This window comes from Stegostoma tigrinum, chromosome 35 (assembly GCF_030684315.1).
Source record: "Stegostoma tigrinum isolate sSteTig4 chromosome 35, sSteTig4.hap1, whole genome shotgun sequence".
NCBI lineage: Eukaryota > Metazoa > Chordata > Chondrichthyes > Orectolobiformes > Stegostomatidae > Stegostoma > Stegostoma tigrinum.
Genome location: NC_081388.1, coordinates 24682285 through 24707286, shown reverse-complemented (window position 1 = coordinate 24707286; position 25002 = coordinate 24682285). Strand labels below are relative to the sequence as shown.

The 25002-nt window shown below is 43.1% G+C and overlaps 1 protein-coding gene across 5 annotated transcripts in view; it reads right to left on the bottom strand.

The window, feature by feature from the left end:
• The window catches only part of slc44a2 (solute carrier family 44 member 2), a 98014-nt gene that overhangs the window by 46560 nt on the left and 26452 nt on the right, over positions 1–25002 (bottom strand). For 3 of the 5 annotated variants that reach the window (XR_009442979.1, XM_059640015.1, XM_059640016.1), the window contains exons 2-5: positions 8525–8573; positions 6904–6977; positions 4700–4784; positions 1059–1143 (exon numbers count right to left, since the gene is read on the bottom strand). Coding sequence is in view for 4 of the 5 variants with exons in the window: in XM_059640015.1 (XP_059495998.1) it covers positions 1059–1143; positions 4700–4784; positions 6904–6977; positions 8525–8573 (293 nt within the window). In the remaining variant the exon portion in view is untranslated. The remainder of the gene's footprint in view (positions 1–1058; positions 1144–4699; positions 4785–6903; positions 6978–8524; positions 8574–25002) is intronic. The other 2 variants (XM_059640018.1, XM_059640017.1) reach the window with 1 other exon arrangement.

Here is a 25002-nt window from a genome sequence, read left to right as displayed (position 1 = left end):
AATCCCATCGTGGCAAATGATGAAATTTGAATTCAATAATAATCTGGAATAAAAGTCTAATGGTGACCCTGAAACCATTGTTGGTTGTTGGAAAAATCCATCTGGTTCACTAATGTCCTTTAGGGATAGAAACTGCCATTATTGTCTGATATAGTCTACGTGTGACTCCAGACCCACAGCAATGTGGTGATTTTTAACTGCCCTCTGGGCAATTAGGGGTGGACAATAAGAGCTGGTCCAGCCAGTAACATGTTTGTTCCATGAATGAAAATAAGGCTGATGATTTATTAAAGACGTTGGTCTCCATGCCAATAACTAGAAATGATATCAACTTCAGGCATGCTAATTTAACTGGCAGGCACTTTCATCATATTCATGTGGAGCTGGGCTTAATGTCACAGAGCTGGGAGCCTCAATCTTATCCACAGCATCATCCAAGTCACCAACAGGAAAGCATTTTAAAGTGACCAAAGGCAGTTCTTTTCCACTCTTTTCAACGTCCATCTGGAAAGAGAGATTTTAACTTCTGCATTCACTTCTTGCCCATTTGTTGACAGCATGTTTTCTCCATTTTCCAGTGCAGCAAGAGATCAGAAGAACCAGAAATATTTCAAATACTTACTTGACAACAACTTTGGGGCTGACCACTGTGAACCAGCTGACCATGAAAAGTGCTCTTGACATGTGATTAGTCTCAAATCAAGGACACGCATTCTATTAAATCCATCCCAAGGGGGCGGCATGCCCATCCCTTTTCTTTCTCTGCCACACTCCCAAAACCTCTAAGCAGAGTCACCCAAACTCCCCCAAACCATAGTGGGGTCACATGTTCCCAAAACCCACACTTTCCCTCCTGCAACTAAACCTAGTCTGAATGAATCAGTCCCTGAAGTCAAGTCAGAAAAAAACTTTAGATAATTTTCTCCTGTAACTGATTCATGTGTAGAAAGAAACATTAACCCTTGTGCTAAACTTCTCAACAGGAGAAATAGTCATGCCTTAGTCATTTGAAATAGTGACAGCATGTCCATTCCTATTGACAGGGATACATTTCTTACCTGTGTGGTGGGACACTGAAACTCCAGCAGTACCAAAGGGCTGGCACACTTGAGCAGGTTGAAATAAAACAGAAATGGTTTGTGCCTGGAAAACAAAAACAGAAACGTTTCGAAACCAAGATTTCCATCTCTTCTCTTTCCGTTGCCAGTCCCTTGCTGTAAGCCCACGTCTGAAACTGACACACAGGAAATGAATACATTACAGTATGCCAATAGGAACACAACTGATCTGGATGTCACTTGTTTACTCTATTGCGCTCTACTAAATCCATCCCAAGGGGGCGGCATGCCCATCTCATTTCTCTCTCCGCCACACTCCCAAAACCTCTAAGCAGAGTCACCCAAACTCCCCCAAACCATAGTGGGGTCACATGTTCCCAAAACCCACACTTTCCCTCCTGCAACTAAACCTAGTCTGAATGAATCAGGCCCAAAAGTCAAGCCAGATTTAATAGAGAAGATGGTAAAGCAGGGTCGGGGGGGCGGTATTGTTGGTCAAGGACAGTACTACAGTCGCAGAAAGGATGTTTGGGGACTCGTCAACTGAGGTAGTATGGGCTGAGGTTAGAAACAGGAACGGAGAGGTCACTCTGTTGGGAATTTTCTATAGGCCTCCGAATAGTTCCAGAGATGTAGAGGAAAGGATAGCAAAGATGATTCTCCATAGGAGTGTGTCATGGGGGACTTCAACTTTCCAAATATTGACTGGGAACACTATAGTTCAAGTACTATAGACGGGTCAGTTTTTGGCCAGTGTGTGCAGGAGGGCTTCCTGACACAGTATGTAGATAGGCCAACAAGGGGCGAAGACACATTAGATTTGGTACTGGGTAATGAGCCTGGCCAGGTGTTAGATTTGGAAGTGGGTGAGCACTTTGGCGATAGCGATCACAATTCTGTTCTGTTTACTTTAGTGATGGAAAGGGATAGGTGTATACCACTGGGCAAGAGTTATAGCTGGGGGAAAGGCAATTACAATGAGATTAGGCAAGATTTAGGGAGCATAGGATGGGGAAGGAAACTGCAGGGGATGGGCACATTGGAAATGTGGAGCTTATTCAAGGAAAAGCTCCTGTGTGTCCTAGATAAGTGTGCACCTGTCAGGCAGGGTGGAAGCTGTAGAACGCGGGAACCGTGGTTTACAAAGGAGGTGGAATCTCTGGTCAAGAGGAAGAAGGAGGCTTACGTTAGGATGAGATGTGAAGGTTCAGTTAGGGCGCTTGAGGGCTACGAGGTAGCCAGGAAAGACCTAAAGAGAGAGCTCAGAAGAGCCAGGAGGAGACATGAGAAGTTGTTGGCAGATAGGATCAGGGTAAACCCTAAGGCTTTCTATAGGTATTTAAGGAATAAAAGAATGACGAAAGTAAGATTAGGCCCAATCAAGGATAGTAGTGGTAAGTTGTGTGTGGAGTCAGATGAGATAGGGGAAGCACTAAATGAATATTTTTCAACAGTATTCACTCTAGAAAATGACAATGTTGTCGAGGAGAATACTGAAATACAGGCTACTAGACTAGGTGGGATTGAGGGTCACAAGGAAGAGGTATTAGAAATCCTACAGGAGGCTGAAGATAGATAAGTCCCCTGGGCCAGATGGGATTTATCCGAGGATCCTCTGGGAAGCCAGGGAGGAGATTGCCAAGCCTTTGGCATTGATCTTTAACTTGTCATTGTCTACAGGAATAGTGCCAGACAACTGGAGGATAGCAAATGTGGTTCCCCTGTTCAAGATGGGGAGTAGAGACAACCCTGGTAATTATACACTAGTGAGCCTTACCTCAGTTGTTGGTAAAGTGTTGGAAAAGGTTTTAAGGGATAGGATTTATAATCATCTAGAAAAGAATAAATTGATTAGGGAGAGTCAGCACAGTTTTGTGAAGGGAAGGTCGTGCCTCACAAACCTTGAGTTTGTTGAGAAGGTGAACAAACAGGGAGATGAGAGTAAACCAGTTGATGTGGTGTATATGGATTTCAGCAAGGCGTTCGATAAAGTTCCCCACAATAGGCTATTGTACAAAATGCAGAGGAATGAAATTGTGGCAGATATAGCAGTTTGGATCGGAAATTGGCTGGCTGAAAGAAGACAGAGGGTGGTAGTTGATGGGAAATGTTCATCCTGGAGACCAGTTACTAGTGGTGTACTGCAAGGGTCGGTGTTGGGTTCACTGCTGTTCGTCATTTTTACAAATGACCTGGATGAGGGCATAGAAGGATGAGTTAGTAAATTTGCACATGACACTAAGGTCAGTGGAGTTGTAGATAGTGACGAAGGATGCTGTAGGTTGCAGAGACACATAGATATGCTGCAGAGCTGGGCTGAGAGGTGGCAAATGGAGTTTAATGCAGACAAGTGTGAGGTGATGCACTTTGGCCAGAGTAACCGGAAGGCAAAGTACTGGGCTAATGGTAAGATTCTTAGTAGTGTAGATGAGCAGAGAGATCTCGGTGTCCATGTACACACATTCTTGAAAGTTGCCACCCAGGTTGACAGGGCTGTTAAGAAGGTATACACAGTGTTTTAGCTTTTATTAATAGAGGGATCGAGTTCCAGAACCAAAGGTTATGGTGAAGCTGTACAAAACTCTGGTGCGGCCACACTTGGAGTATTGTGTACAGTTCTGGTCACTGCATTATAAGAAGGACGTGGAAGCTTTGGAAAGGGTGCAGAGGAGATTTACTAGGATGTTGCCTGGTATGGAGGGAAGGTCTTACGAGGAAAGGCTGAGGGACTTGAGGCTGTTTTCATTAGTGAGAAGAAGGTTGAGAGGTGACTTAATTGAAACATATAAAATAATCAGAGGGTTAGATAGGGTGGATAGGGAGAGCCTTTTTCCTAGGATGGTGATGGCGAGCACGAGGGGGCATAGCTTTAAATTGAGGGGTGAAAGACATTGGACAGATGCCAGAGGTAGTTTCTTTACTCAGAGAGTAGTAAGGGAATGGAACGCTTTGCCGGCAAAGGTAGTAGACTCGCCAACTTTAGGTACATTTAAGTCGTCATTGGATAAGCATATGGACGTACATGGAAGAGTGTAGGTTAGATGGGCTTGAGATCAGTGTGACAGGTCGGCGCAACATCAAGGGCCGAAGGGCCTGTACTGTGCTGTAACGTTCTATGTTCTATGTACTCTCAAAACTGGCCATTAACATGCAATATTCCAGATTCCCCTCTCCTCACCAAGCTGGGCTACCAGTTTCATGAATCAGCTGACCCAAGTGCCTGCTCACAATCTGTCAGTGACTGTCAAATGCTTTACTTTTGAAATGTTTTGCACTCAAACTTGATCTTGTCCCAACAAATGTAACAGAAATCATCATAAAAGCAGTCAAGAGGAGAATCCCTGCTTGATCTTCTGTTTCTCACTTCCTCTCAAGCCTTTCAACACGAGAAGGTTACTGACAGATTTAGCGAGCAGCCTGGTAGACAATGGAACATATTCACTTTCATGCTGTCAGATCATGGAATGCTCCTTTAACCTTGTGGATTGCAGTAAACTCACTCCCAAGTCAGGTCGCTGTGTTAATGATGACCCATAACCTTCAGGATTTTAATCATCATTTCAGAGGATGTATTCTGCAATTTTACCCTCCAGGTTTGAAGGAGTCTCTACTTCATTATCAAGGAAAGGAAGAGAACTTACTCATTCCGGCCTCCAACTTGACCACAGAACTCGCCACGGCTGTCAGTCGGATAGATCACTTTACGAGGGTCTCCATTAATCCATGCTAAAAACAGACCATTGTTAATAGACAGAGTCAGCAGCACCACAGAAAAAAATCAAAGTGTTCATTTTATTCACAAAAGGAGGACAGAACCAACTCAGCCCTGAAAAAGCATAACAGACCAAAAGCCCCTGGGCCCAGGCCAATTCCTCACTGACCAAACCACCCCGTACTCTAAATCATCTCCACTCCTAGACATCACCGCACGCATTAAATATCCTACAGCCTACCACCTTCGGTTGTTTTAAATGACATTCCCTCCATCATAAGGTCAGAAGTTCAGTGACGATTTCACAATGCTCAGCACCACTCAGACACTGAAACAATTGTGCAAGACCTGGACAATATTGGGGTTTGGGCTGACAAGTGGTAAACAGTATTTGTGCTGTACAGTTAATCATGAAGTTTAACAAATATGCTTGGGAAGAAAAATAAACAGATTCTATGGAACAAGCAGAGAAGTAAGGTTAGAATGTGTTTACAAAAGGAGTTATTGGAATTTAAACATTAACTCTGTTTCTCTCTCCAAAGGTGCTGCCAGAACTGAAATTCACAGTATAACTGGTCAGCACAAAAAAAAGAATCGGGACAAAAGGGGTCTGTTTCCATACCGAGAGACTCAATGGACTCAGACTTTGTTTTCATTTTACAACATGTGGTGCCTGTAGCCACAACAATGACTTCCTCCTGTATCAGGATGCTATGCGTAGACGCACCGTGTTTGTTGAGTGCATAACAGAAATGCACTTCCTGAAATGTCAAGTACAGGCAGTAATAAGGAAGTTCAGCCCATTCAAACCAACAGATGTGCGAACACCACTGAGGAGCAAGCTGTTCTTCTTTAGCACATGGTTAAACAATAATGTGGAAACAGTGACCACACGTACTGTCACACACCCTTGAAAGGCAGGAAGGAATAGACAGGATATTCCGGTTTTGTATTTAATGTCCATCTGCCAGGAATGGAAACTCAGGCACTTTGTTTCATAAGAGTTCACATTACCGTCTAGAGGAGTCAAGAAAGTTTCTGCATAGGCTGACATTGTACTCTCCCATTTGTATCTAAAACGTGACTTTGTAACATTTTGATAAGTCAGTCAAATCCAAGCAAGTGAGAAACGTCTACACTGCCTGAGCATTCAGTGAGTGAACAGCCTATGCCTTGTACATTGTGTCACGTGGCTGATGGGAACACAGATCTGAAATCAAGTCCCACTACTCCACCCATTTGGATTTACAGGGAGTGCAATTTCAGTAATTACGAATCCATTTTGTCACAAAGGCATAAATGACCAATTTAAATCTCCATGGGCATCAACTTGCCTGATTTTGACTATGATCTATAATTTACAAAATTCACATCAGGTTTCACCAATAAAATAAAACTTGTTTAATATAAACAAAGTTATTCTTTAACATGTGGCAAAATTGATGAGTAATTACTTAAATGGAAACATCAGTTGTACACTCTGTAAATCCAAACCCAGACATTCACAAATAGGACAAGATACATGGTTTCACACAAATTGAGTGTAGAGAATATGAACCAAAACAAAAGAAATCCAGTCGAAGAGGAGTCCAACCCACCAAGGTGAAATGATAAGACGTTCTCACAATTCTTAGTTGGAATTTGGTGATTATATCAAGTTTCTCTAAACCAAGAATTGTCAGTCCAGCAGCTGAGCAGTAGGACCAAGGTTTCTGCTTGAGTTCAACATGTTGTGCTGGTTCCCCTCCACACTCAGTGGGAGGGGAACAGAAAAAGAAACAAGGGGCAGAAAATGAGGGCGAGAGGGATGTTTCCTGAGAGATCAGTTTTGGCTTTAGGCAGTCCAGGTACAACTGCTCTCTTTGTTCTCAGACAAAATTACAAGTTAAATCAAAAACTGCTGTGAGCACTTCAGCACAAGGCCATATGCTGCTGAGCATTCAATAAAATCATTCTGATTAGATCTCAGAGACAAAAGGGTAGAATAGAGATCGTGCTTCATAGTACAGGAACCCTCATGTTTCAGGGGGCAGAGGTCCAGAATAACTAAAATAGAATGGGTGCTGCTTTAACAGCTTTGCTAGAACTGGGAATTTTTATGTTTACATCATCTGACAGTTTGTGTCTACGTACCCAATATCCCCACAATGAAGTACAGTACGATGGCTAGGAAAAAGATGATGCAGCACAGGATGTCAGTGCAGCTCCTGTAAGGACAGAGACAATGACAGGTCAAATCAGGGCACTTCTTTTATTTATTCATGGGATAATGACAGTGCCAACATTTGTTGCGTAGAAGGTAGTTAAGAGTCACCCACATTGCTGTGGGTCTGGAGTCACATGTAGGTCATACCAGATAAGGATGGCAGTTTCCTTCCCTGAAAGACCATTAGTGAACCCAGTGAGTTTTTCCTGATAATCATCAATGGTTTCATGGTCATCATTAGACTCTCAATCCCAGGTTTTGCTTTTATTGAATTCAAATGCCACCATCTGCTGTGGCAGAATCCAAACCCAGGTCCCTGTGACCTTACCTGTGACATACCACTACACCATCGCTTCCCCATACCTTATACTGTAGCTTGACATCACTCATTAGCTTTGCATCTACTCTCGCTGTTCGTAAACTGATGCCACATTTTAAAGGAAAAACAAGCACAAAAATTCACACCACCCTCAGCCAGTCTCTGTACTTACTTGCACATGGGTTGAGCTGCTTTCTTTCACTAGTACAGCTTTCGATTTTCCTCTACTGATCATAAAACCTCACTAAGTGGCCCTCCACACTCATAGGTATGGCGATAGTATATGTCAGAGAACTAAAGGCCCTGTATCCAAAACCTGAACAAAATAGACTCATACAAAAATCACAGCATGCACAGCAACAGAGGAAAATCTGTAAAGGTTCCTGATCAACACCATGAAACTGGAAATGAATACAATGTACATATCAAGCAAGCAATTGGCTGCAATTCCTGAATTATCCCTTCACTATTTGCAAAGATTTGTGCACATACTGGAGGCAGAATAGTGCATCTGGGATTTCTAACAAATCCAAAATATTGGGAAGAATGGAGCAATTAAAAAGGGAAGGGAATGAGTGAAAAGGGGTGGGAACCAAGACATTACCATCAGCTGGACCTGTTCCTAAGGTGAAAATAACAACTACACAATGCTTGTCAGTAAGGTTCTGAGTTTATTGACCAGATCAAATCACACGATAAGAAATAAAACCAACCAATTAATTTTAATTAACTACTTTATGGTAGTCAAAAAGGATGCTTGAAAATCTTACTGTTAATAAAATCCCACAAATGGCAAAAATGATAATTTCCCAAAATCAAAAAGCACCAAATCACGAAAGGTTAACAAGTGAACAAACTGCGAACACAGGCAGTAACATAGAGTGACATCAAGTCTCAGAGACACATCATTCTCTGTCCCCTAAAACAGAAGGCTGGCAGTACTGTACCCCTAATGTCATTCAGAGACAGGCCAGTCAGCATTAGTACTGTACCCTAGTGCTATACAGGGACAGACCCCAATCCCACCTGTACTGCACCACAGTATTTTATGGGGACAGAAGTGTATAGACCAGCAATACCTGCCAGTTTTAGAGTGGCAGATTCATACGCACCAGTACTGTATCCCGATGTGATATTTAAATATTCTTCTCAGGTGTATCCCAAAGCCAGCACAATAAAATCTACTTTCCCTTTGGCTCAATGGAATACAGAATGAAAAGACCTCCTACCTGTTTCCAACTGGGCCTTTGAATTTTGGATCATATTTCTTTGGCTCACCTAAAACAATGAAAAGAAACAAGAAAACACAAACAAAGGCAGATTTGAAAGAAATTACAAGCAACACACATTTATCGATGATTAGACAGCAAGAACTGCAGATACTGGAGTAAGTCTGGAGCTGGAAGGACACAACAGAAAAGCTGATGTTTTGGGTTCGGAGCCTTCTTTCTCTGATGCTGCCCGGCCTACTGCGTTCCTCCAGCTCCATACTTTGTTATATCTATCTACGATTAGCAACTTTCCACAAGAACAAGGATTAGTTTTTATATTAAACTCAAGTTTCATACTGCAGGTGTTACTGAACACAGATATTCAAATGATTGAGATATAACTGATCTCCTTCCTACTAACGTGCAGCTTCTCTACTGCAGAAATGTGCTGGTTCAGTGAAACAATGGAAAACATGATCTTGACTGGTCTGCTAATCAGATTATAGCGAGTTTCAACAGTTTCACTCTTCCATCCTGACCTATCTTGGTCAACAGCCAAAAGGAGTCTAGAAGGCTGGGAAAAAGCATGTCTGAACAGCACATCTATTGTGTTTCAGCAACATTAGCGTCAATGCGATTGCGGGGTGGGAGAACTCCCCTGGCTAGAGTCACCCCTGACACAGACAGATGGTTGTGGTTGTTGGGTGGTCAGTCATCTCAGTTCCAGGGCATCTCGGCAGGAGTTCTTCCTACGTGTCAGTCCGATTCTGAGCTTGCACATCTTTATCAAAGGAAGGATAGCTTAAGACATCTTAGGATTTCCAATCTCTCTAATAATGGTAAGAAAGTTAGCATTAAGGCATTTTACCTAAATGCTTGTAGTATTCGCAACAAAGTAGATGAATTAACAGCACAAATCATCTCGAATGATTATGATGTGGTAGGCATCACAGAGACATGGTTGCAGGGAGTTCAGGACTGGCAGTTAAACACCCAAGGATTCACAACATATCGAAAAGACAGGAAGGTGGACAGAGTCACGGTGATCATGGGGGACTTCAATATGCAGGTGCACTGGGTGAATAATGTTGCCAGTGGATCCAAAGAAAGGGAATTCATGGAATGTTTGCAGGATGGCTTTTTGGAAAAGCTTGTGATGGAGCCCACAAGAGAGCAGGCTTTTCTGGATTTAGTGCAATGTAATGAGCCAGCCTTTATAAAAGGCCTTAAAGTAAGGGAACACTGAGGAGACAGCGATCATAAAATGGTAGAGTTTAATCTGCAGTTTGAAAGAGAGAAGGCAAAAATCGGATGTAATAGTGTTACAGTTAAATAAAGGTAATTACAGGGGCATGAGAGAGGAATTGACGAAAATCGACTGGAAGCAGAGCCTAGCAGGGAAGACAGTAGAGCAACGATGGCAGGAGTTTCTGGGTGTAATTGAGGACACAGTACAGAGGTTCATCCCAAAGAAAAGAAAGATTATCCGGGGTGGGATTAGACAGCCATGGCTGACAAAGGAAGTCAGGATATATATCAAAGAAAAAGAGACAGCCTATAAAGTGGCCAAGAGCACTGGGAAATCAGAAGATGGGGAAGGCTACAAAAACAAACAGAGGATAACAAAGAGAAATAAGGAAGGAGAGGATCATATATGAAGGTAGGCTAGCTAGTAATATTAGAAATGATAGTAAAAGTTTCTTTCAACACATAAGAAACAAACAAGAGGCAGAAGTAGATATTGGGCCGCTCCAAATTGATGCTGGAAGGCTAGTGATGGGAGATAAGGAAATAGCTGAAGAACTTAATAAGTACTTTGCGTCAGTCTTCACAGTGGAAGACATGAGTAGTATGCCAACAATTAGGGAGAGTCAGGGGGCAGAGTTGAGTACGGTAGGCATTACAAAAAAGAGGAAGTGCTAGAAAAGGTGAAAGGTCTAAAAATTGATAAATCTCCTGGCCCCGATGGGCTACATCCTAGAGTTCTGAGGGAGGTGGCTGAGGAAATAGTGGAGGCTTTTGTTGTAATCTTTCAAAAGTCATTGGAGTCAGGGAAAGTCCCAGATGATTGGAAAATTGCTGTTGTAACCCCCCTTGTTTCAGAAAGGATCAAGGCAAAAGATGGAAAATTATAGGCCGATTAGCCTAACCTCGGTTGTAGGTAAAATTCTAGAATCCATCATTAAGGATGAGATTTCTAAATTCTTGGAAGTGCAGGGTCAGATTAGAACAAGTCAGCATGGATTTAGTAAGGGCAATTCGTGCCTGGCAAACCTGTTAGAATTCTTTGAAGAGGTAACAAGTAGGTTAGACCAGGGAAACCCAGTGGATGTTATCTATCTAGACTTCCAAAAGGCCTATGATAAAGGTGCCTCATGGGAGGCTGCCGAGCAAGGTGAGGGCCCATGGTGTTTGAGGTGAGCTACTGGCTTGGATTGAGGATTGGCTGTCTGACAGAAGGCAGAGAGTTGGGATAAAAGGCTCTTTCTCGGAATGGCAACCAGTGATGAGTGGTGTCCCGCAGGGTTCAGTGTTGGGGCCGCAGCTGTTCACCTTATATATTAATGATCTGGACGAAGGGACTTGGGGCATTCTGGCGAAGTTTGCCGATGATACAAAGATAGGTGGACAGGCAGGTAGTACTGAAGAGGTGGGGAAGCTGCAGAAAGATTTAGACAGTTTAGGAGAGTGGTCCAGGAAATGGCTGATGAAATTCAATGTGAGGTGTTACACTTTGGAAAAAAGAATACAGGCATGGACTATTTTCTAAATGGTGAGAAAATTCGCAAAGCTGAAGTACAAAGGGATCTGGGAGTGTAGGTCCAGGATTCTCTAAAGGTTAACTTGCAGGTAGAGTCTGTGATTAAGAAAGCGAGTGTAACGTTGACGTTTATCTCAAGAGGGTTGGAATATAAAAGCAATGTGCTTCTGAGGCTTCATAAAGCTCTAGTTAGGCCCCATTTAGAATACTGTGTCCAATTTTGGGCCCCACACCTCAGGAAGGACATACTGGTGCTGGAGCCTGTCCAGCGGAGATTCACATGGATGATCCCTGGAATGGTAAGTTTAACGTACGATCAACAGCTAAGGATCCTGGGATTGTACTCATTAGAGTTTAGAAGGTTAACGGGAGATCTAATAGAAACTTACAAGATAATGTATGGTTTAGAAGGGGTGGACGCTGGGAAGTTGTTTCCGTTAGGCGGGGAGACTAGGACCCGTGGGCACAGCCTTAAAATTAGAGGGGGTAAAATTTAAAACGGAAATGAGGAGACATTTCTTCAGCCAGAGAGCAGTGTGCCTGTGGAATTCACTGCCACAGAGTGCAGTGGAGGACGGGATGTTAAATCTCTTCAAGGCAGAGATCGATAAATTCTTGATCTCAAAAGGAATCAAGGGCTATGGGGAGAGTGCAGGGAAGTGGTGTTGAAATGCCCATCAGCCATGATTAAATGACAGAGTGGACTCGATGGGCCAAATGGCCTTACTTCCACTCCTATGTCTTATGGTCTTATCCACCCCCACACCCTGGTCCCAAAATAACACACAGTAAGAGATCTGTCCCCAACAGGACTATACCCCAATGTTATACAGTAACAATTCGATCAATGACACAGGCTGTTTTCAACACCACCAATCCATTCTCAACCACACTCACGCCTATCAGCACATGACACAGTTTGCTTTCAGCATTGCATCCCTATCCCCAGCTTTGTTATTTATTCAGCTTCTCTTCTGTCCAGGCTTATTATTAATAAGCCCTTCATCTGCTTAGCCCATTCATAGCTTTCTCTCTCTCGGCTCCATTTCCACCTATCCACCCACTCTTGCCCCAAAGCCCCTACCTTGTCTACAGCACAAATACCTCAGTTCTGATAGAGAGTCACCTGAAATGTTAACTCATTCTTTCCACAGATGTTGCCAGACCTACTGAGTTTCACCAGAAATTTCTGTTCCCCCTATCAACAGCTACCATTGACCAGAAACTGAGCTGGACTAGCCATTTAAATACTGAGGCTGCACAAGCAGGTCAAAGCCAAGGAATCCTGTATTGAGTAGCTCACTTCTTGACTCTCCATAGCCTGTCCACCATCTATGAGGCACATGTCAGTAGTGTGAGGGGATACTTTCCACTTGCCTGGATGGGGGCAGCTTGAACAACACTCCAGAAGCCTGACACCATCCTGGACAAAGCAGCCCACTTGATCGACAATGCAGCAACAAACATTCACACCCGCCACTATCATTGCATAATTACAATAACTCGTACCATCTATGAGATGCACTGCACAAATTCAAAGGGTCATTCATCAGCATCTTCCAAACCCACAACCACTTCCTTCTAGAAAGGCAAGAGCAGCAGATACATCAGATCACCACCATGCTGACTGGGAAATATATTTATATTCCTTCAGTGTTGCTGCGTCAAAATCTTCGAACGTTTTTCACGGCGTTGGAGATCTACGCCTAGCACGTGGACTGCAGCAGTTCACGGAGGTAGCAAACCACCACTTTCTCAAACGCAATTAGAGACAAACAATAAATGCTGGCCTGGCCCAGTTGGAGCAAAGACCACTTCCGCCAAATGAATTAAAAAAGAAAGTGGAATGAGGAGTAAGATGCTGAAGGGAAGGATCAGAGGATCTCGTCACTGGTTGGCTGCAGAGCTTAACCAAGGTGGCCATCAACAAGTCTAGCCAAGCAGCACTTGAGTACCCACTTCTCTTGTGGTTCTGTCCATGCCCTGATGTCCATCGAATGGGAGCACACAGTCTGCCACACAATCACCTCAGTAATGACCTTCTGATTTAATTCTGGTTGGTGCTTGCCATTGTATATTTCTATTGAATTTTTTTTCCATCCTTTGTTGCATTGCACAGCTGGACTGTCTGACCTTTGTAGGAGAGGTGTGTCCTACAGCAGACAGACATCTCAAACCAACACCTTTCACCAAGCAACTGCTGGTTCATCATACTCAACGTGAAAGTGAATAAACAAATTAAAGAACTAAAGTCTCCGGACAGTATTTTGCAAGACCTGGAAAACTAATAATCACATTAACTAAAAAAAACAGAGTTAAAGGGACCCGTTGCCAATGAGAATTCTGTGTGCAAATGAGAATTCTGTGTGCAAATGAGAATGCAACACACACTATCCAGATTGACAGCGCAAGTGCCTTCGGGTGGAGCACTATATTTTTAATGATTTGGAGGATTTTGGCCAGAAGCTGGACACCCACTGGTGCAGTATATAGCAGTGATGGAACATTTATCCCCAACAATTCCCCAATTTCCTGCTCCTTTGCTGGAAACACTTCTAGTGCCACCAGTAGCTGACATACTTGTCAGATTAATGTTGATCTGGTATCAAGAACATCACGCAGGCCAGGCAGTAACAGAGGAGCAGGAAAGCTGACGTTTCAGGTCGGGACCCTTCTTCAGAAAATCTGAAAGGGTCCCGTACTGAAACGTCAGCTTTCTTGCTCCTCTGATGTTGCCTGGCCTGCTGTGTTCCTCCAGCTCCACAGAGTGTTATCTCTGACTCCGGCATCTGCAGTTCTTACTATCTCTGATCTGGTGTCAAGATTGTAGGAGCTGTACGATGGCACAACAATAATGGCAAAAAGTGGACTGGTTGGGCCGGGGGCTTTTTCCATCAAATTCCCATCTTCACAAACAACAGGTGAACATGGTTCCCCCATACCGTCCCTGCTCACTCAGGTTGCAGTGCTGTTAAATATAGTGACCTGTTTCCATTGCACAAAAATCCAGGGAATCATTACTTCTGTTTTCACTGCAGAAAATGTATTATTCATTCATGGGATTCAGGCTTCAGTGACTGGGCCAAAAACAAGCCACAGCCAATTGTTTATTCCAAGATGCAGTAAGAATTATTCAAGAGTCAGAGTTGTACAGCATGGAAATGGATCCCTCAGGCCAACTCATCCACTCGGTCTAGATATCACAAATTAATCCAGTCCCCTTTGCCAGCATTTGACCATATCCCTCTAAACCCTTCCTAATCATAAACCCATCCAGAAGCTTTTAAATGTTGTAATTGTACCAGCCCCCACCACTTCCTCTGGCAGCTCATTCCATACACATAACACCCTCCGCATGAAAAACCTTCCCCTTAAATGTCTTTTAAATCTTTCTCCTCGCACCCTTAACCTATGCCCTATAGTTCTGGGATCTCCTACTTGGAGGGAGAAACAACCTTGGCTATTCATCCTATACATGCCTCTCAATTTTATAAACCTCTAAAAGGGCACCCCTCAGCCTCTGAAGATCTAGGAAAAATAGGCCCAGGCTATTCAGCCTCTCCCTGTACCTCAAACCCTCCACACCTGGCAATACCCTCGTAAATTTTTCCAGAACACTTTCAAGTTTCACAACATCTTTCCTTTTGCAGGTAGACCAGAAGTTTCTTCCATCATAGCAAATAGCCTCTGTAGGTATTTATCTTACCAACTTCAGTCACCTCATGGACATCTTCCATTTTGAATCTCTATGTAATGCCTCATGAGTTCCTGTGGGAACCCATCTACCAACAGGAGTGGCACAGAACACCAAACCTCACAACAGCAACAAATTACATAACCAGATAATCTGCTTGAAGTTAGAAGCAAGTATTAGAAAAACTCAAGTGGTCTGGCATCATCCATAGAGAGAGAAACTGAGTTACCATTAAGAGACTAGCAGACATTATATTTGACTCAAAACATTAAACCATTCCTCGCCACAGACCAAGACTTTGTTTCAATGTTAAATTTCAAGAATCTACAAACAAATTTCTGTTGGTTGATGTATAAAAATTGATCTGGTCAGCAGCATGAGATCTTTGGTCTTAAGACACCTTAGGATATTTTATAACCCCCAAAGATTTATCATCTTGTCCTAAAGCTGACACATTGACAGCACAGCATTCCTTTGGCACTGCACCGAAACGTCAGCCTGGATGTGTCATTAAGCTTCTGGAGTAAGTTTTAAACAACTTTTTTTCAGATAGGGAGCTTTCACACTGCAGTTTTCTTAGATAGAGAACTGAAGGGAAGATAGCAACTCTAACGCTGGTGTCTTTTGTTTGTGGATTGCTAAGATTGACAACTCCGGCTACTAGCCCAAAGCATTAAAACACTGCCACATTCTGGGAATCCTCCTTGTTTTACATCTGCTGCAATAACAAATCATACAAATTTAATCACAAACACCAGAATTACACAGAATACCCATCAGCCTGTGCCAACACTAGCATTTATAACATTAACCCGATTCTTCTCTCTACACTCTGGTTTTTTTTAAAACACATATTCAAATGATTTAAAATAGTTTATAATCATGTTTTATAGTAACATGTAGGCCTTACTGTCTGTGGCAAAGTGCACAATGTCACCACAGGAGATACCTCACTGTTTGAGTCCTGTTCTCTTATGCATGGTGTCAGCTAGCATTACTCAAAACATGAAACAGCATGTCAAAGCAGAACCAAACTAGACAGATGTAAAAGCAATTCAAGAAATTAAATTCCTACATTTAGGGGATGTGCAGACAAGATGAAAAAGACTAATTAAGACAGCAATTGACCCCAAAGTGAGGGGGAATTGCCAATATCTCAACACCCTGTTTAGTTGACTAATTAAACAAGCACAAGAGAAAACAATTCACACACTGACTCCTCATATTGTCAAACCATCCCGATGATTTTAACCGGAAGTTAATCTCAAAGATTAGGCTGCATTACATAGACAAAATGATACAGTCAGCAGATAAACTATAACCCTCTCCACAAACAGCACCAGAACAGAGTCAACAATGCCTCGGGGTGGGGAGTTGAAGGAGGAAACTTCACAACCTTTAGAAAGTACTTAGATGAGCATGAAATGTCATCACATTCAAGGCTATAAGCCAAGCACTGAAAGTGGGCGTGAGAGATTTATCAGAGATAATGAGAACTGCAGATGCCGGAGCATCTGAGATAACAAAGCGTAGAGCTGGATGAACACAGCAGGCCGAGCAGCATCTTAGGAGCACAAAAGCTGACATTCTCGGCCTAGACCCTTCATCAGAAAAGGGTCTAGGCCCGAAACATCAGCTTTTGTGCTCCTAAGACGCTGCTTGGCCTGCTGTGTTCATACAGATCCACACTTTGGTATCTCTGGTGTGATTTATGGTCCTTTAAGGTCAATGCCAAAAGACCTCTTCTGTACTTCGTGAGTTAGCAAATCAATTTGTCTGAGTGTTTACTGAGAAAGGAACTCAATTAAACAAACGATTGCCCTGATGAATATACCATAAAGATCTTAATATTATTTTAATTGACCAATATGCTGTCCTTCCACACTTCCCACACACTGCCAGAACGTTGGCACAGTTTACACACACTACACATATAATCCTGGAGTTCAGGTTAAACCAGCAAGTATCCAATTTAGAGATGAGTGATACGGGCCTGAAGGTATAGAACATAGTACAGGCCCTTCGGCCCTTAATGTTGTGCTGACCTGCAAAACCAATCTGAAGCGCATCTAACCTACACTATTCCATTATCATCCATATGTTTATGCAATGACCATTTAAATGCCCCTAAACTTGGTGAGTCTACTACTTTTGTAGGTAGGGCATTCCACACCCTCACTACTCTGAGTAAAGAACCTATCTCTGGCATCTGTCCTATATCTATCACCCCTCAATTTAAAGCTATGTCCCCTCATGCTAGCCATCACCATCCGAGTAAAAGGGCTCTCACTGTCCACCCTATCTAATCCTCTGACCATCCTGTATATCTCTATTAGGTCACCTCTCAACCTTCTTCTCTCTTATGAAAGCAGCCTCAAGTCCCTCAGCCTTTCCTCGTAAGGCCTTCCCTCCATACCAGGCAACATCCTAGTAAATCTCCTCTGCACCCTTTCCAAAGCTTCCACATAATCCGGTGACCAGAACTGTACACAATACTCCAAGTGTGACTGCACCAGAGTTTTGTACAGCTTCACCATAACCTCTTGGTTCTGGAACTTGATCCCTCTCCCAATAAAACTTAACACACCGTGCACCTTCTTAACAACCCTATCAACCTGGGTGACAACTTTCAGGGATCTATGCATATGGACACCAATATCTCTCTATTCATCCATACTACCAAGAATCTTACCATTAGCCCAGTACTCTCTATTCCTGTTACTCCTTCCAAAGTGAATCACCTCACACTTTTCCACATTAAACTCCATTTGCCGCCTCTCAGCCCAGCTCTGCAGCTTTTTATGTCCCTCTGTAACCTGCAACATCTTTCCGCACTATCCACAACTCCACCGACTTTATTGTCATCCATAAATTTACTAACCCATCCTTCTACGGCCTCATCCAAGTCATTTATAAAAATGACAAACATCAGTGGCCCCAAAACAGATCCTTGCGGTACACCACTAGTAACTGAACTCCAAGATGAATATTTCCCATCAATCACCACCCTCTGTCTTCTTACAGCTCGCCTTTTTCTGATCCAAACTGCTAAATCACCCTCAACCCCATAATTCCGTATTTTATGCAGTAGCCTACCATGGGGGAGGTTTATCAAATGCCTTACTGAAATCCATATACAGCACATCAACCGCTTTACCCTCATCCACCTGTTTGGTCACCTTCCTGTCTGCCTGTTCCCTTTCCGTGCCCTGGCTGTAACACATCTACCTTTTTCCTGTAGCTGCGGCGTGACTACCTCCCTGTAACTCCTCTCAATTACCCCCTCAGCCTCCCGAATGCTCCGAAGTTCATCCAGCTCCAGTTCCCGAACACGGTTTGCGAGGAGCTGGAGTTGGGTGCACTTCCCGCAGATGTAGTCAGTGGGGACACTAGTGGTGGCCCTTCCCTCCCACATCCTACAGGAGGAGCATGCAACTGCCCATTCCCACTGTTCTGAATTCCCCAACAGACTATTAAAAAAAAACTAGTAACCTTACCAAATCGGCGCTCAGAACCGTTTTTTGGTTAGAGGAAGATGATGGGTTGGAGACACGACCCAAGCAGTGTTTCAGGTAAAGCAATCACCCAAATATATTACCTCACTTACTGAGCCGTCCCATGTCCGCTCCTGCTCAGCGTGCGCTCCACTCACTCCCGAGGTAAGTTTTTAAAAAGGAAAAGCTCACCTTCCCAGACTGCCCTCGCCCTTCCTCCCCAGTAGAAGTTACTGGAATTAATGCATTCAAAAGGGAGTTATCCAAAAAGGAACAATGTGGAGGTTATCAAGGCAAAGATCAGAGAATGGTATTAAGTGAAAAATTAATTCTGAAGTTGGTGTAAACACAATAGGCTAAGTGTCCTTTTCTGTCCTACATAAATCTGTGGTTAATGAGATTTTCAGTTTCCTTGAGGTTGGGCAAAAGACAAGCTATAACTGGAATGCAACTTGGGAGGGGCTTGCATGTACTCCCATGTGACCAAAAGGGATCACACTGAATAACAGATCCCAACACAAGAACCAAATAAGAGAAGCATTCTGCTGAATGGACCAGACCTGACTGTAAAATCTGTCGTCTCAGGGCCATCCACCTACAACAGATACCTCTCCACATGGTGTGTCTGTCAGCAATTAAGAGCCATTTACCACCAGCCATGGAATTCTGACAACACACTTACTTCTTGTCTCCATTTTGCCAAAAATATTGATTATTCTTGTTGCTACCTACTTCGTAAAAAGCAGGACAGGCACACAAATTGCACTGAGAAACAAGTTCTTCTAGGCTTCACTATTTGAAATGGATACTGGTTTGTTACCACAATATTTGAACAAAGTATGTCCAGTCACTGAAAAATAAGTTTCAGTGGGAACATGTGGACAAAAGGAATGGAATGTGCTGCACAGCATCAGATCAGGCTATACATCTTGTAACAAAATGCTTCTAGATGGGAAGACAGAAATATTCAGGGTAAATGCATACAGTTTACTGAGTTGAAAACTGTGTGCATTGAAATGGTAATAAAGAGTTCATTTTTCCAAAAGTGATGTTTCCCTTCTGATCTCAAGGACAGGAACGTCAGTGGCAGTCCCTTGATGCTGCCCTCACCAGAGATTTTAGGAGTTGAATCTGAAGCCTTCTCTGTCTTTGCTACACTAACTTATCTAAGACACTTAAGGGAGATGTACCTGCCATTTGAACTTGACCATGCCAATTCAAATCTTGTGTATACCTCACCTAAAGCTCTACCTCACCTCTACTCTGGGGGTTAAACCAATTTTCCACAAAGTGGTTGGAAGTACCTGACCACGATCCCAAGGCCAGTGAACTATTCACACTACACAACATCCTGTCCTCTTTCTCTGGTGTTTAGCAAAGTAACTGGATTTTACAGCACACTCAGCTACAGCTCCATTCGACTCTCAGCCACCCATGCTTTGTCTTCTTCAAATTTCACTGGAGAGTAAAGCAGGAGTTGGTGATTAAAAAGTAAAATCCAGCCGATTACAACCTCAAGTTCAATTCCTGTAGGGAGCCTGGATGACCACTCAACTATAATAACATTCAGTTTGATCTAACCAAACGACAAAGTGACTTTCCGGGGAGGTGGGTGGCTGATTGGCCTATGGGTAGGATTCTTACTTAGCACCATGTCGTACAAGCATTACACAAGAAGGGTCAAGATCATACTGGATGTGCAAATTGGCCAAGTTTTACCTGAACCACACTGTGTCTGGTGTCCTGGTATTTTGTATAACCAGGGATGTAGAGACGACTTTAAACTAAACAGAGTATTTGGGGACAGGGATGGGGGAGGTGCACGTGCACACGTATACGCACATGCACGTGCGTGCGCACACCTTCAGAACAAAGGGTTATCGCCACATTTCAGGACAGCTCTTTGAACATCGTCACTAGTGGGAAAGGAAGAGGCAGGGTGCACAAACATAGAAAAACAGCAGCAAATCAGGTTGTGGAGGAGCAGTTAAAAAGGCAAAATTAATTACTCTTAAATGCACCTGGTACTCAGAACAAAATTAATGGATTAACATCGTACCCATCAACCTCATTTTGTGATGTTAATGTCATTCTCAGACAGTTACTCAGATCAAAGCTGGGAGCCACAGATTCAGTCATGTAGCTTTTCAAAAGGACTGGCAGGAAGGAAAGGGTGGTAAAATAGTCTTGTTAATATAGAATGAAATAAGTACAATAACAAGAAATGGCCTTGGACTGAAAGATGTTGAATCCAGACACGTAGAGATGAGAAATAACAAGAGGAAGACAACACTAGTAGAGTAGTATATAAGCCTAACAGTAGCGGTACTGTAGGAAAGCGAATAAATCAGGACATAAGGGCATAGAAACAAAGTAGTATGTTCATCATGGGTGACATTAATCTTCATTTGGATTGGAAAAATGAGACTGGCAGAGGTATCCACCAGGAAGAATTCAGAACTTACTTCAACCATTGACTAAACGCAGGACGTTGGTTCAGCCACTTTTAGAATACTGCACTCAATTCTGGTCTCTCTGCTAGAACTAGAACATAGAACAGTACAGCACTGTACAGCCCCTTCAGCCCACAATGTTGTGCCAACCTATTATCCTACTAAGATCAACTTAACCTGCATACCCTATATTTTACTATCCTCCATGTGCCGAAGAGTCACTTAAAAAGTCTCTCAAGTATCTGACCCCCCCCAGCACTGCCGGCAGCGTATTCCATACGCCCACCACTCTCTGTGGCAAACCTACCTCTGACTTCTCCTCTATACCTTCCTCCAATCACCTTAAAATTATGCCACTTCATAATAGTCATTTCCACACTGGGAAAAAAGTCTCTGGTTATCTATGCTATCTATGCCTCTCATCATCTTGTACACCTTTATCAAGTCACCCCTTGTCCTTCCTCGTTCCAAAGAGAAAAAACTCTAGCTCCCTCAACCTTTTCCTCATAAGACCTGCCCTCCAATCCAGGCAGCATCCTGGTAAATCTCCTCTGCACCCTCTCTAAAGCTTCCACATCTTTCCTACAAGGAGGTGACCTGAACTGAACACGGGTTTACAAAATCATGGGGGCATGGATACAGTGAATAGGCAAGGTCTTTTCCCTGAGCTGGGGGAGTCCAAAGCTAGAGGGCATAGGTTTAAGGGGGAAGGGGTAAGATTTAAAAGGGACCTAAGGGTCAACTTCTTCCACATACAGGGTGGCGCAGTATGGAATGAGCTGCCAGAGGAAGCGGTGGAGGCTAGCACAGTTACAACATTTAAAAAGCATCTGCATGGGTTAACATATAGGAAGGGTTTAGAGGGATATGGGCCAAATGCTGGCAAATGGGACTAGATTACTTTAGGAGATCTGGTTAGCATGGATAGTTGAACAGAAGGGTCTGTTTCCATGCTGTAATAACATTGACTCTAAATCAAGAAATCTTAAATCCAAATAGGAATCAGGCTACTTTGAATCTAACATGTAATGTGACAGGTTTAATAAACGATCTCAGTGTAGCAGATCCTTCAGGAAACAATATCCATATGACGTGATAGAATTTAGCATTCAGTTTAAGGAGGAAACTTGGATCAGAAACAACTTTAAAAAGACATGGTGTACCATTGGCTAGGCCAACATCTATTGCCTTGTCAACAGTCGAGAGACACCCCTGTTGCTGTGGACGTGAGGTCACAAGTACACCAGAACGGTAGATTCCCTTTCCTAAAAAGGATGTTAGTGAACCAGGCAACTACTTAAAACCATCAACTGTCACGACGTAGTTGTGATTACACTTTTTATTCCAGATTTTTCTGAATTCCAATTTTACCATCTGTCATTGTGAAATTAAAACCGTATCCTCAGAATATCAGAGATAATAGATTCTGCAGCAGCTGCAGTTTGTGAGATAACAAAGTGTGGAGCTGGATGAACATGGCATTTTAGGAGCAGGAAAGCTGATGTTTCAGAAGGGTCTAGGCCCAAAACGTCAGCCTTCCTGCTCCTCAGAACATTAGCCTGGGGTTTTCTAATACTAATCCAGAGACATTACCAAGATAATACCTTCTCCTTTTAAATGATGTGCAATGGCAGAGTCTCAATAAAATAATTTAATGACTCAGAGATACATCCCAGCAAGGAAGAAAGAATTCTAAAATGGGGATAACTGGGTACCCATACTCAGGCAAGGATGGTATCAAATGGAAACAAAAGTGGTAAAGATATATGGTAAACTAGCGAATTGTGAAAGTTTTCACAATTGACAAAATGACCCTCGTTCAGACCCAAAACATCAGCTTTCTTGCTCCTCTGATGCTGCCTGGCCTGCTGTGTTCATCCTGATCCTCACGTAGCTGTATGCCAGTTAGCTTAATATCTGTCATAATAAATTCTAACATTTTCCTAAAGGATGTAATAGCACAGCATTTAGAAATATGACATAATCAAGCAGAGCCAGCATCACTTCATGAAGGAGAAAACAGCTGACAAATTTATTATAACTCTCCAAAGAATCAATAAGTAGACTAGATAAAAGGAACCAGTGGATGGAATGCATGTTGAAATTTACAAAAGGTGTTTAATCAGGTGCTGTACATAAAGGGTTACTAAGAAGGTAACAACCCATGATGTAGGAGGCACAGGTAATCCCTGGATGCATAGTGGGGGTCTATTCTAGAGTAAGTTCCCAAGTTGATTCATACACTAGTCAGAACAAAATACAGCACAATTTAAAATAGCCCTAAGCACAGGCAACGTTCACATGTTGGATTATTAAAATTACACCTCTGTATGGGATCGTGTTCGTATGAGCTTTGCAATGTCAGATATTCACAACTGGGGACCCGTCTGTATTATGTTAGCATGGAGGGATGACTGGCCAGACTGTAGAGTTAAGATAATGGAGGAATTTTTCACAATAGCAACCTATAATCAGGGGAACAGCACTGGGGCCACTAAGTCACCAGAAACATTGTGTTTCCTTATTTATAACATATATTAATGACTTAGGTAAGGAAAATGCATTTACTATCACCAAGTTTACAGATGACAAAAAACATGGGAAGGCATGTGGTGAGAATGATAAGAACAATTGCAGAGAAATATGAACAGGTTAAGTGGATGGGGTATTGAGTACAAGAGTTGGCAGGTCATGTTGCAGTTGTACAGGACTTTGGTTCGGCCACATTTGGGAGTACTGTGTGCAGTTCTGGTCGCCACATTACCAAAAGGATGTGGATGCTTTGGAGAGGGTGCAGAGGAGGTTCACCAGGATGTTGCCTGGTATGGAGGGCGCTAGCTATGAAGAGAGGTTGAATAGATTAGGATTATTTTCATTAGAAAGACGGAGATTGAGGGGGGACCTGATTGAGGTCTACAAAATCATAAGGGGTATAGACAGGGTGGATAGCAAAAGCTTTTTCCCCTAGAGTGGGGGACTCAATTACTAGGGGTCATGAGTTCAAAGTGAGAGGAGGAAAGTTTAAGGGAGATATGCGTGGAAAGTTCTTTACGCAGAGGGTGGTGGGTGCCTGGAACGCGTTGCCAGCGAAGGTGGTAGACGCAGACACATTAGCGTCTTTTAAGATGTATTTGGACAGGTACATGGATGGGCAGGAAGCAAATGGACACAGACCGTTAGAAAATAGATGACAGGTTAGACAGAGGATCTCAATCGGCGCAGGTTGGAGGGCCGAAGGGCCTGTTCCTGTGCTGTAATTTTCTTTGTTCTTTGAGTGGGTAAAATAAAATGTTGGAAAAATGTGAGGATAAGCACCTTAACAAGAGGAATAGAAGAGCAGGATAATATTATTAAAATGGGGAAAGACTACAGAAGGCTGCAGAGGGATTTAGGAGTCCTCATGCATGAGCCAAAAAACTAGCATAAAAATGCAACAAGGTAATAACAACAGACAGAGTCGGAACTGCAGATGCTGGAGAATCTGAGATAACAGTGTGGAGCAGGATGGACACAGCAGGCCAAGCAGCATCTCAGGAGCACAAAAGCTGACGTTTCAGGTCGAGATCCGCTCTACAGGAATTTCTGAAGAAGGGTCTGGACCCGAAACGTCAACTCTCCTGCTCCTCTGATGCTGCCTGGCCTGCTGTGTCCATCCAGCTCTACACTGTTATCACATGGCACGCTTGCCTTCATTGGTTGGGGCATTGAATATAAATGTTGACAAGTCACATAGATTTAAAAATAAATTGAGTGAGGTTGTATTGAAGTATTGTGTGGGGCTCTGGTTGCCACACTTCTGGAAGAATCTGGAGGTTTTGGAGAAAGTGCAAGAGGGGTTTACCAGGAGGTTACAAGGTGTGGATCTGAATGAAAACAGCTGGTCAAGCAGCATCACAGGAGCAGGAAAGCTGACGTTTCGGGCCTAGACCCTTCTTCTGAAATCTCTTTGGCCTTTACCAGGAGATTGCCTGGTTTGGAGTAGGTTAACATTAAAACCAGGGGTTGGACAAACTTGGATTATTTTCACCAGAGGGGAGGAGGCTGAAAATTGAGAGGCATGAATACGGTGGATAGTCAGACGTTTTCACCTACAC